We start from the raw sequence: 13,528 nt of genomic DNA on the forward strand, positions 1-13,528 counted from the left end.
TTTTCATCTTGAAAGACAAGATATAAGTTAATGTGTAGATTTGTGTGCTTTTATAGGTCCTCATTTACTCTCTAGTTTGGCAGCCAGGCTCTGCCATAGGATTTTTTCTAATTGTTTTAAATCAAGGAGCTTGAGGTAATAATGTTGCTCACATGCATCACGTCCTTCACCTTCTCTATCTGCTGTTTTCACCTGCTCTGCATCTGCTCATTCACTGGAGCCAAGGGGAGCCATGTAGTTTTGTAATTAAATGTCCACAGGGGGCAATAGAGCTCCTTCTTGAATACCAAGCTATACTGAGTGAGGGAGTCCCAGCTGTGTTTATAATTCTGCTTATAATGAACCAGAATCTCAGTAAATAGGCTTAAATCAGATGTATAATCAGAGTTCATGCGTGAATTGTGGTAAATGTAAATTTACCATCGTGAATTAGGTTACAGAGATACCTTAAAACTAGCATTATAACAACAAATAAGTAAAATATAACAATAATAATCACACATTATTGCATTAACTGTCCAGGCTCAGAAGGGAAGTTAGCTAGACTTGCAAGTTTGTTAATAGCTAAATAAGCTAACTTCTGGTAGCTAGCTAGTGAAATAGAAATAGACTATTGTCAATTTGGCTTTTATTTTTAAAGAGGACCTATATGCTTATTTTCAGTTGCATACGTATGTGTATTGTAGGTTTCTACTAGAACATGTTTACATCCTTTAATGTTCAAAAAACGCTTTATTTTTCTCAAACCGGCTGTGCTACAGCACCTCTTTTCACCCTCTGTCTGAAACGCTCTGTTTTAGCTCCTGATTGGTCAGCTGGCCCACTGTTGTGATTGATCAACCGAATCAAACTCTTCAGACTGCGCTCCAGCTCCGCTCTAACTAGCTTTGTCTTAGGAAGTGTGCCGAAACAGCCGCCAGGCGGATATTATGCAAATGTGTTACTTGGTGACATCACCACGTTACGGAAGAAAAAGCAAGACTTCAAGCGAGGTGTTTCAGGCAGTTCAGGAGCAGTGTTTCTGTGGGGCTGAGTAACTCCCTTTGGCGTGGACTTTGGGCTTTGTAACTTTGCAGACCTTTTACATGCACACAAAAAAAAACTATATAACGCACTAAAGGAAAGAGGGGAAGCATAATAGGTCCTTGTTAATTGGTTATTTCCAGTTTGTTTCCCTAAAGAACATAAATAATTGTGTGAACTATTCTGGAGCAGCATTCTTTATAAGATATAGCCTACCATCCATGGTTAATAACTCCAGAAGGGTATATTATAAGTCTCTTTTGTTTTTTTGCTGAGCATTGCCATAAACAAATACTGTACATAGAGAGTAGAACTCCATTCTTTATGTTGGGGAGCCATACAGTTTTGTAATTAAATGTCCACAGGGGGCAATACAGTGCTCCTTCTTGAATACCAAGCTAGAGAGAGTCCAGCTGTGTTTATAATTCTGCTTTTAATAAACCTGAATCTCAGTAAATATATGCTTAAATTAGATTTATAATCAGAGTGCAGGAGTGAATTGTGGTAAATGTAAATTTACCATTGTGAATTAGGTTACACAGATATCTTAAAACTAGCATTATAACAACAATTAAGTCAAATCTAACAATAATAATTACACATACTTGCATTACCTGTCCAGGTTTAGAAGGGAAGCTATACTAGACTTGCAAGTTTGCTAGTTTTTGAATACCAAGCTAGAGAGAGTCCAGCTGTGTTTAGAATTCTACTTTGAATAAACCTGAATGTCAGTAAATAGGCTTAAATTAGATTTATAATCTGGAGTGAATTGTGATAAATGTACATTTTAGTTAATCTTAAATAAAAAAAAAGAAATCCATCATGTAATGTTACACGTGTGTTGCTCTGCTGTGCAGCATCCCACCACATCTGTGTTATATAACCGCTTTACATGATGACATGTACGTGACTGCTGTCTGCTGCGCGTTTCAACGTCGCATCGACCAGCTGTTGGTGTGTTTGGTTGATACTGTGACCCGCCGGTCGACGGTTCATGACAGACACCAAAGGTGGCCATGGGTGGAACATCTGCCCTCCTCTTCCTCCTCCTCCTCCTCCTCGGTACTCGGTTCAGCACCGTGGACAGCTCCTCTTCCTCCTCCACCCTTACAACACCGCCTGCTGTTAGACGCTCAAACACAAAGTGGGACATCAAGAAGTCGGCTGCTCTGTGGACACATGAGAGACCTGCAGTCTGGGAGATTTTTACCACCTTTCTGTTCTTAACATCCGAGCGACGGATGTGACAGTATTGAAGAGATGATCTCACGATATAAACCGGTAAGTGCTGCTGGTGCTGCTGGTGGTTGGTTGGTTGTGTCACCTGGTGTCTCACACTGATCGATACTCTCACTGTGCACTGCTTTGCATTTCATGCACAGCATTATAAGGTGTTGACATTTTGAAGTATTTCTCAATTACACATACACATAATATATATATAAATACCCACCGAGGACATAAATGTTTTCATTTGCATACATCATTTTGCAGATCTAAGCTGCACGCAGATTAAGGCCTATCCTATATCTAATGATGTTACAAGTAATTTTTAGGTCACAGTTAGTTAAGGAATCCCTGTGTGTGCTGTAATGGGATTATACATCACTGGGATTCATGATCGATACTCTCACTTTGGAAAAGACATGAACTGCTTTGCATTTCCTGCACATGCACAGCATTATAAGGTGTTGACATCTTGGAAGTATTTCTCAATTACGCACACATAATTGTATATAAATACCAACTGAGGACATTTTAATTTTTTTAATTTAATTGTTTTTAATTTTATTTAACCTTTATTTAATCAGGTTAGTCCCATTGAGATTAAGAACCTCTTTTCCAAGGGAGACCTGGCCAAGACGGTCAGCAGCAAGAACACAAAGTTGCAGACGCAGACACAAATAGAGATAAAATACAATTCACAAACACTAAAGCACTCAAATTTGCATTAAAACAACTATCTTAAAACAAATGGGGGGTCAAAAAGGAACTTTTCTGGGAGTCAGCTGTACAACAAGGGGGCTAAAAACATTGGCATGCCATAGAGTCTGCTCCTAAAGCTTTCATTTTATATTTAAAAATGTTTAATGATACATAGACATAGATGTTTTCATTTGCATACATCATTTTACAGATCTAAGCTGGATGCAGATTAAGGCCTATCCTATCTAATGATGTTACAAGTCATTTTAGGTCACAGTTAGTTAAGGAATCCCTGTGTGTGTGCTGTAATGGGATCATGCATTACTGGGATTCATGCATTTCTTAGGGGCGAGTTATGGGAGAGTGTGAAATATTGCGCTGTTAAAGTACAGTGTGGTAACACATTGTCACAGCCAGATGGAGGGCATTTTCATTCTTTGAATAGGCCGAGAGATACCTGGATTTACATAGATCAATGCATGATACATCATTCAATTCAATTCAATTCAATTCAAACTTTATTGCAGACTCTAGGTCCAGATAAGAAAAAAGAAAAAACAGCAACAACACATTACATATAATACATTACAATACAGGAAGCACTATAAAAGTCATGATTAAAAGATATTAAAAATATTAATATTAATATAAGTATATACATACATCAATGCCTTACATATAAAGACCAGTGCCTCCACAGCTGTGATTGGTACCGTGTAGTGCTAAATCTGATGTTAGACAACCGCAAGATTATGTCATTCTCAGAGTGATTAAGCCGGCATATAATCATTCACCTCTTTCCCTCACTTTACTCCCACAAACAAAATCACCACAGTGCATAACACACACATACATAGCCAAGCCTGTTATATTTAGCTGACATCTGTCTGCATCTGTGCTACAATGGCAGAGTCTGTTCTGACATTTATCGATTTTAAGAATGCATTGTTCTTCATCTTTGCTGTAAGCCCCTCAGCTATACTAACCTCTTCCCTTTCTGAGGGTCTCTGTGAGAGGCCGCTGCTTTTCCTCTTTCTTTGTTTCTACACACACACTGAAGCTTCAACTCTCCCCAGGCAATCCACTGATGGACAGTGCTTATCTGTGATGTAGGCCACCACAGGACTATAGCTCAGCCAGTTTTCCCAGCTGTAATAAAAAGATAGTAGAACAGACACAGTGCATGATAGAGCTGTTACCTGTAGTTGAGATGCTGATTCCAAGATGAAATCCATTCTCATTTATGTTGGTGAAACCCCTGCTGACAACACATCTGGTTAGTCGTGCTATGCTGTGCCATTTGGATAAGCAGATTCCAGTTGTTTTTGGAATCACCCCTCTTATTGGCTTCATTTATTAAAAATCCCATATCTGTTTACTGTCAGCTGGTGTCAGTATGGTCTTCAGAGTAAGAAGATAATTAACGTGTGACAGGAAGTGAGAGGACATGGGTGTACATTGACCTTCAATGTATATCAGAACTGCTTATTTTCTCTACGACGGCCTGTCAAAAGATAACAATTGTGTTTTTCTTTTCCCTCAGTAGGCTACTCCTTCAACCCTAAAAGAGAAATCTGGACAAAGCTATGTGCATGCAGTGAAAAGCTTAATCTGTCTGCAGGTTTGCAAACCCCACCGAGAAAAAGCTTGCAAAGACATATGGCAGCATTCACACGAACAATCCAACATTTCATGTTTTTCCTAACATGAAGATAAAGTCAGACTACTACAGTGGACTGTAATGGAAAAGTAAACAGCATCGCTAGTCATTTTTAGGAAAAAATGAAATAAACATACTACATAACATTATATCATATCAGGAGCTATGACAGCAGCATGTCTCTCTGAGACATTACGTCTAATGCAGAATGCAAACCTGCAGTCAAACAGGCATTTAAATGGGGGAAAAAAATGAATGTCTCTTTAAAGTTGGTCCCCATCAAGAGCATTTTTATTGCTCTTATAAGTGTGGTATTGCAAGCACAGGATCACATTTTGATAACCACTTACAACAAGAAGTGTTGAATACATTATCTTTTACTGTATTCTTATGTTACCTCAGCACATATCTGTGTGTGTAAACAATCATGTAAACTGCTCCTTTACATTTAAGCGTATCTCCCTGTTGTTATTATGTAAAGGTCACCGTGGCGTGGATTACATTAAACATAAATCATTTCAACCAGTGAGAAAAAGGCCACGAGTCTGTTCCTGTTGATACATGGATTATCAAAATCTGCTCCCATGTGGCTCTTTGCTGATCCCTCTGAGCAAAACAGCTGCCATTGGCTGCAGCTGTATCACTCCCTGCAGGACCGGACGGACGCACAATGCATCCGCTCCAGGAATCTGTTAATATTTTATGTCTATTTTCTTTTTTTTTTATGTGTGCAGCATATTCTGTCACCGGTGTGCTCTTTCTCTTGTAGGTATAATGTGAACTCAAGTAATAAACAACTGAGGGGTAGAGTTATGTAATTCCTGAAAACGTGGTGTTGGGATTTAGATTAGAGCGCTTGCTCATGCTTCACACGTACCTTCTTCATGACGTTTGTACTGCTCATTCAGCAGCTATACCCCCCCCATCTCTCTCCTCTCTCCTCTCTCCTCTCTCCTCTCTCTCTCTCGCTCTCTTTCTTCATCATTCACTGCTCCCTCCTGCCTTCGCCCCCCTACCTTCAGTCAGTGGCTCTCAGTCCTCCAGCTCGCCTGCACACTCTTCCCCGTCTGCTCTTGTTCTCCAAGGTCGACTTCGAGCTCTGGTTTTCAAAGAGACAGGAATAGCAGGCGCACTGCAGAATGCAACCGCTGCTCTAGCTGTGTGTGTGTGCTTGGTGTGTGTGTGTGTGAATGCATTCCAGTGGAGCTGTGCAGCGCCGAGGGAAGCTTCAGTTTTAGAGGATGTCTGAGGGCTGCGGGCAGACGGGATGCAGATGTTTCTCACCAGCATGGCAGCTTAGTCTGCCGGAGAGAAGAGAGAGCTGTTACCGCTGTTCTGGACCGTGACTGCCTCTGACCCCCATCTCCCTCCTTCCTTCCCTCCCTCTCTCTTTTTCATTGGATCCGATATTTGGGAGCTGGATTTGAGATTCGAGAGAGAGCAGGAAGGAGATCACTTTGGGAATTATCTCTACTGAAGACGCCATCAGTGCTCCCTTTGAAACAGACGACATGCTCTGAGAGTCTCTATTTAAAATCTCTCTGTCTCTCCTTTGTCTCTGGTCCTCCTCCCCTCCTCCTCCTCCTTCTCCTCCTCCTCTTCCTCCGGCCGGTTCCCTGCAGAGTCCCGGTTCCACCATGCCCTTGGCGTTCTGTGGGAACGAGAACAAGTCGGTGGCCTACAACGTAGATGGGGGGGTTCTGAACAATGGCTGTTTCCTGGACGCGCTCAATGTGGTGCCACATGTCTTCCTCCTCTTCATCACCTTCCCCATCCTCTTCATCGGTGAGTGTCGCTGGGAGGTGAGATGCTCAGCCTCTTCGCAACACACCTCCCTGCCCACACACACACACACACACACGCACACATACACACACACACACACACACACACACACACACACACACACACACACACAGAGATGATATATCAGCACAACTCTCTGAGGATCTGTTGTAAGACTGATGGGCTTCAACATGCTCTCTATCTGCCCTACACACTTTAATACACTTAACTTTTATTTTATGAATGAGCTAGTTCGACTGAGTTAAAACACGTTCTCTGCAAGCGCTGGCTATCCCATAGACAATATTAGAATTATGAGTCTCTTGAGTAAAGTAGGTCGAGGTAAGGCAGGACATATTTCTTGAGCTGCAAGCAAATGTGACTCCTCTGATGAATGTACAGAGGCAACCAGATGCCATTACGCTGATATTAGGTTACACCAACGTCGCTCTCCTTCCTGGCTGCTGGCCATTCCATTAGTGTCATCATCGGTGTATATCAGACCAGCACACACTGCTGCTGCTGCTTACAGTCACACATGCTCCGACTTCATCATCTACCCTCTCACGTCACGGTGTATGCACTCACCATGTGTGCCTTTTTTCAAGCAGGAGCAACACATTGTCACTTCATACAACTGGTTTGACAGTGGCTCTGTTGTTCATTGAATATGCAACCTATATATCTGATTATATTTAACACACAGAGGCATTAACTAACTAACTTGTAGTAGGATATTCTCCCACACTTCAAATTTCAGTGTTATTTCTGTCACTATGTTATGTGTTATATATATTATGTTAGATGACGTTAGATGACTCTTTAGCCATGCTAGCGGCTTGGCTCTGTGGATGGCAGTGTCGGTCTGTCCAGACTGAAATATCTCAACAACATCAGATGGATTGCCATGCAGTTTGGTACAGACATTCATGTTTCCCTTAGCGTGAATTTTCGCAACTTCCTTAACTTTTACTTTTTTAGTGCTGTCATCAGGTCATACTTTCTATTGGCCCAATACTTTGTTTTTTTGACCAAATATCTGCTAAATGACTTTCCCATCAGCCGCTGTTCTCTGTGTGTATTGCTAATTAGCAAATGTTAGCATGCTAAGACACTAAACTAAGATAATAAACATGGTAAACATTATACCTGCTAACCATCAGCATGTTAAAGGGACTATTTCTAACTTTTTAAGCGTATAAATGTAGCGGGTCGCCACACATGCGCGCTCGCATATGCGCGTTTGCGTGTGGCCGCTGCCTTTCCTCCTCTGCCTGCCTGCCTTCACTCAGAGAGCGCGCGCGTTCTCAGCTCGCTCCACCTCTAGACGTGAACGCGCGCTCACTCCTCACTGCAGAAGAGTTAGTTTAGCTCTGAGAATATCTAGTGAATGTACAGTGGACGTTTGAGCAGAAATAAATGCTGCAGCTCCTCCAGACCAACAGAGGTTTTCCGTGTCTTGTGAAGTGACGGGGCTCCTCAGCTAGTAACGTTATCGTCTCGTTACCGACCGGGTGCCGGTGTCTCCCTGCTCTCTCCGGCTGCGGGCGGAGAGAGCAGGGAGACACGCTGCAGAGCCCCGCTGCCTCAGCCTGCGCTGATGCAGGAAAAGCCAACACTAAGATCAGATCTAAATCATGTTCATGGAGAGACTTTCGTCTGGTCAGCTAACATTACTGCCGAGCAGCTGAAATATAGAGTGATATTGTGGTTTTAGCTGACGTGTGTCGCCTCACTGTTTTGAGCGATGCTCGTCCAGGTATATTTAGAGCGAGCAAGCGCGAGCTCGACGCTGACTTTCGTTGATTTCACGGCCACAGGTGTCGCTGTTAAGAAGCATTTCTGAAAGTTACAAATAGTCCCTTTAACATAGTTCACAGAAACGCTATGGCTGCAGACTATTACTCTTATTTTGTCTCATTCACAAGGTGAGATGTTCCTAGAAACCCTGTTGACGTTGCCTCCATAAATGTTTCTCATTTTTAAAACATTTTCCTTCTTTAACAATAGCAAAGAAATTCAATTAAATTATGCTAATTAGCAGACTGAAAGTGGAAAGGCAAAAGCCCTCACTAATAGGCAGTGTGAGTCTGTTGTTAGAGGATAACCCAAGATGATCTGGCTGGAAGCTGGAAGCTGGAAGCTGGAAGCTACAGTGATTTCTCTCTCTCTTCTGTCACCTTGAGCTGCACTGCTTTCACTAACAACTTTGTCACCAAAGAAAAAACCTCAGGGGTCTGTCCACCTTTACAAATTGTATTCTGCGCCCCATTCTGCCCTGCAGCTATATACTGTAATGTGTTGCTCTTTACAGTGCTGGCTCATGAATAATAGTCACATCAAGGTAACCAGGATTCTGTGGATTCATGCACCACAACACCTTCATACGGCAGTTTGCTTTACAGTCAGAGAAGAGGATTATTGTACCTCACTTAGGGTTGCAACTGATAATTATTTTCACTATCAATTGATCTGTTAATTTTTTTTTTCAATTAATCAATTAATTATTCAACCTATAAAATGTGAGAAAATGGTGAAAAATGTCCATCACAGCTTCCCAGAGCACAAGTTGACGTATTCAAATGTCTGTTTTTGTCCAGCCAGCAGTCCAGAACCCACAGATGTTTAATTTAATATCACATAAGACAAAGAAAACCATAAAATCTTCACATGTGAGAAGCTGGAACCAGCAAATCCTCGGCATTTTGCCAAAAAAATGACACTTGACAACAATTAATTGCCTATTCAAAGTAGTTGCCAATTCATTTTCTGTCAATCGACTAATCATTTCAGCTCTAACCTCAGTCTTCTGTACTGTCAAACCAACAACCCTGAACATCCCACTTTCCTAATAAGCTGCTGTTGGCCAAATGAATATGAGTGTGTGTGTGTGTGTGTGTGTGTGTGTGTGTGTGTGTGTGTGTGTGTGTGTTGTGTGTGTGCGATTTCCAGCCTGTGCCAACGCTTCTCAGAGAGACAAACGGTCCAACAGCTAAGGTGCCAACAAGAGAGGAGTCATTAACATAATCTTGTTTGCAGAGATGTGTTTTATGACTTACATTAATGACATAAATTGCACTTTGATGACTGAATCATTGTTATATTATAGTCTGAGTTGAGACAAACACCTGGCAAAGTGAAGGGAAGGGACAAAGAACAAAGGACAAAGAAGCTGTAGACACAATAAGAGCTAAAATAATTGACTTGAGGTTTTAAGAACAGCAGCCATCTGGCCACTGTCATTGGCTTACCTGCCAAGCATCGAGCGATGTGATGAAAGTGATTATGAGAGCACTGTCATGTCGCTCATGATGTTCAAGGTGGCACTGGGAGTAGAAAGCACTAAATCAAGACTGTTTTTGAGTTGTTTTTTTAGTGCAAATGTACAGCTACTCGCTGATAACTGAGTCAAGAAAAAAACAACTTTACATTTCTGACTGGTCTACTGAAGTCCTTCTTTTATTTTACTGTCTCTGACTGTATGGTCAAAGTAATACACCTCTGATGCGTTTTTTATTTAAAACTTGTATTTCCTGTCTCCTGTTTGAGGCTGGGGCAGCCAGAGTTCAAAGGTCCACATCCACCACAGCACCTGGCTTCACTTCCCTGGTCACAACCTGCGCTGGCTCCTCACCTTCGTCTTGCTCTTCGTCCTCGTCTGTGAGATTGCAGAGGGCATTGTCTCCGATGGGTATGTTTGACACACTAACTAATCTAACCTGCAAGTGTAGGGGATGTCTTTGTCCTCTGACGCTGATGATTTAATTGTTCAAATATTATTATTATTTACTCACCTTTAAAAGTTTTATGTAAAACACTTTACAATAACTTTGAGAGTGTATTTATGCTACAATGTAATAATGAGCCATACTGCATTTTATTTGGTGTTATTTGGAGTGTGCTGCTTCATTGTTGGGTGACGGTGGTTTACTAGCCACCTAATCTAACACTATTTGACACCTGGGATGGCAGGGGATTACAATTAATTGCAATTAACACTTCACTATTTCTCACCTTCATCTCCAACTACCATGCAACCAGGCTCTTCAGATTAACCCAATTTCAAACAGGACTAAATATATATATATTTGTTTTTTTTCTATAGTATATGCACAGTTAGTTTATAATTGATTTACTTTATATTGACGTAAAAAATTAACATAGAAGCAAAAAAAAAGGAAAGCAAGTATGTTTTTTTGTTGTGCAGGCATCTGTTATGTTATAATGTTGTTACAGCGGTTTTCCGACCATATTCTTTACTAAATATGTTATTATTATATATATATTTTCCAATATGTTTTATCCTCCTCTACCTTCTAACTCAGCAGCAGTTTATAAACCTTTTGTCACTGAGGTAAATGTCAGAGAGTTCACCTGCCAATCACAGGTTTTAGGCATGAAGAAACCCAGAGAGACACGGCTTGACAGATAATCCATCTCTGCCCTTTCTCTCTTTAAATCTCCCATCTCCTTGTTATCTGTTACCCTCTCCTTCTCTCTGCCTGGGCTACAAGTCCTGTTGTTGTCTAATGTAGTGATGCATATAACAGGATCCAGTAAACACTCAGGATTACTGTTTATCAGCCGTTTCTGCAGACTGTGGAGGGTAACTGCATGTGAGTAATTGTTACTGAAGTGAATAGAGGAGCTCTCCATCTGCTCTCCACTTCACTGGTCTTTTCACACTGACTTCAGCGCTGTTGCTGAAAGAGCCTTTCACAGTTGTGAGAATAATTTTGTGCTGACTCTAAGCCTTTTCTTCTTTTATCTGGTTTTCATTTGCAGGTTCAGTCAGTCCCTCCATCTTCACCTGTACATGCCCGCAGCTCTGGCCTTCATGGCTGGCATCACCTCTATTGTCTACTATCACAACATCGAGACCTCCAACTTCCCCAAACTACTAATAGGTACAGTATTCTTAAATTCAGCTATTCTTTGTTTATTAATCATTCACACTCCCCCTTATTGTTGCATCAAAATTTGATTAAGTCTTGTGAAAACATTGCTGGATAGTGATCAGGGCTTGCAAAGCCTGGATGAAGCAAACTATTAGGTCTGTACCGAATGTCATTTTTCTATTGAGGTTTTCAAAAGAAGCTTTTATGTCTGTTGTTATATTTTATGACATGATAACCCGAAAAAAAAGCTGGAGAAAATAGATCTTTTGCTATTGTGGTTATACAAATGTAAATTATGGTGCTGTTACATTGCTGCTAGACCACTCCGTTAAAACAGTTACATAACTCCCTTTGTGTGCGGCAAGCAGGAGAGCAAACAGTTTTGTTTTTTAATGATTTATATTTTATTAAGGTTTTAGCAAACAGTTTTTTGACCGCAGTGAAAATGTTGTTTTTTAAATGCTAAATGCCAAATTACGTTTAATTACATAAAGAAATGTTGTGAGTTTTGGAAATGAATACATCTATCTTTTTTCAAGACATTTTGAGTTTTGGACTTTACAGCACTCTGGAGTGATTGGAAATGTCTGGATCACACAAGTCGGAAACAATCCTATGCAACCATCACTGTAATCTAATTCTACAAATAGTATAATGCTAATAATATTAGTGTAACCCAATCTTTATTAGCAACTGTTCAGAAATACCGTGTTTAAAGTTTAAACAGAATGAACAGACATACAAAAAAACAATACAAAAAACAAAACAAAGCTGCGCAGCATTTAAATGTTGATTTAGAATTTTACCGTCAACGTTATGAATGAAGCTTCAAACTATTTGGCACAGCCCTCCAAACTATGTAATATAAAACTGACCCTTGTCATCTATTTTACCTCGTAGTGTCAGAACAACAGCAGATTCAAATTACATAAGCCCCTTAAGGATGATATAATTATTAATTGAGTCAGTGCAACCGTTTACAGATGAATGGTTCATTACAATCAGACAAGATTGTAAAATGATTGAGGGCATTATCATCTAGTGTAATTGTTCTGCTGTGGGTGGATATTAATTATCCCTTTTCATTAGGAAAATTAGTTTCTGGTGAAAGATCTGCACAGTTTTCTGTATTTTCAACAAAAATAAATTCCTTGCTTGTGATTATTTTCATCGTAACCCTTTACGACCTGTGATAATTAATACACTATAATAAAACATCCCCATAGCAACAATATAGTGTTTTCATGTTAATTAAGAGATACATTAGGACATACACTGTATTCTTCTTATTCAGCTGTTAACCAGTGATATCTCTTTATAGTTCTGTATCTCACCCAATTATTGTGAAATGCATCAGTTAACATTATTTCACATCAATATCACCCTTCACCTTAGTCCATTAGCTTCCATCCCATGTTTGCCCCTGTAATGATCACCCGGTTGCTTCTCTTCGACTGTTAATACTCTCCGCACGCATCATTAACTCATCTAGAGTTCAGCTGTCAATGCTTTACTCGCTACTCCCATCACGGCGCTGAGCCATATCACAGTCAGTTTCTTGATGGAAGTTGGTGGAGCGGCGCTGGGCTCATCATTGCATGAACAGAAATTAATCTTATGTATCGAGACTCTACCATTGACCTGCACGCTGCCACTATTGTCACGGTATAGATGCTCTTCATAATAAAGAAGTAAACTCTGTATAACAGTCCGAGTGGATGATCTTATTACCCTGCAGTGTAATCGTTCCCTGACAGCTTTCTCATCTTTTATCACAATCAATCTCTCAATATTTGCCCCATTAAACATCTTAAACTGACTAAAGATCAAAAGATCTACATGGAGTGAAGACAATTGACTTACTTGCTATTTACTGGATTAAAGTTGACCTTGAAAGCTGTTAGACACACATCGCTGAGGTGTTGCTGTTGACATCTGAGGAGAGGAGGAAAGGGAGAAGAGGAGGATGAAAAACGGAAAGAAAAGGAGTAGAAGAGGAAAGCACTTACTGTATAATTAATAGAGAGCACACAGTATAGTTAAAAGGTCTAAAACAGGAAATGAAATGATGCCTACACAGAAAATATTACTCAGTAAAAAACATGAATTAAGCCATGGCTATATAGTTTCAAACAAACTGACAAACATTATTAAACGCCAGCTCTAAAATAACATGTCCGCAGTCGGGTTATTTATCCTTTTGGCTTGTCCAGTGATTTACTGTCTTTTTCCGATC

The 13,528-nt window shown here is 40.4% G+C and overlaps 1 protein-coding gene across 2 annotated transcripts in view; it reads left to right on the top strand.

The window, feature by feature from the left end:
* Window positions 1-1,944: 1,944 nt before the first annotated feature.
* The window catches only part of abcc8 (ATP-binding cassette, sub-family C (CFTR/MRP), member 8), a 62,036-nt gene continuing 50,452 nt past the window's right edge, over window positions 1,945-13,528 (top strand). The window contains exons 1-4 of one of the 2 annotated variants that reach the window (XM_074632190.1): window positions 1,945-2,304; window positions 6,232-6,394; window positions 9,944-10,085; window positions 11,180-11,301. In XM_074632190.1, the coding sequence (XP_074488291.1) occupies window positions 2,284-2,304; window positions 6,232-6,394; window positions 9,944-10,085; window positions 11,180-11,301 (448 nt within the window). In that variant the 5' untranslated portion in view covers window positions 1,945-2,283. The remainder of the gene's footprint in view (window positions 2,305-6,231; window positions 6,395-9,943; window positions 10,086-11,179; window positions 11,302-13,528) is intronic. The other variant, XM_074632191.1, reaches the window with a different exon arrangement.

The sequence above is a fragment of the Sebastes fasciatus genome, chromosome 4, assembly GCF_043250625.1.
Source record: "Sebastes fasciatus isolate fSebFas1 chromosome 4, fSebFas1.pri, whole genome shotgun sequence".
Lineage (NCBI taxonomy): Eukaryota > Metazoa > Chordata > Actinopteri > Perciformes > Sebastidae > Sebastes > Sebastes fasciatus.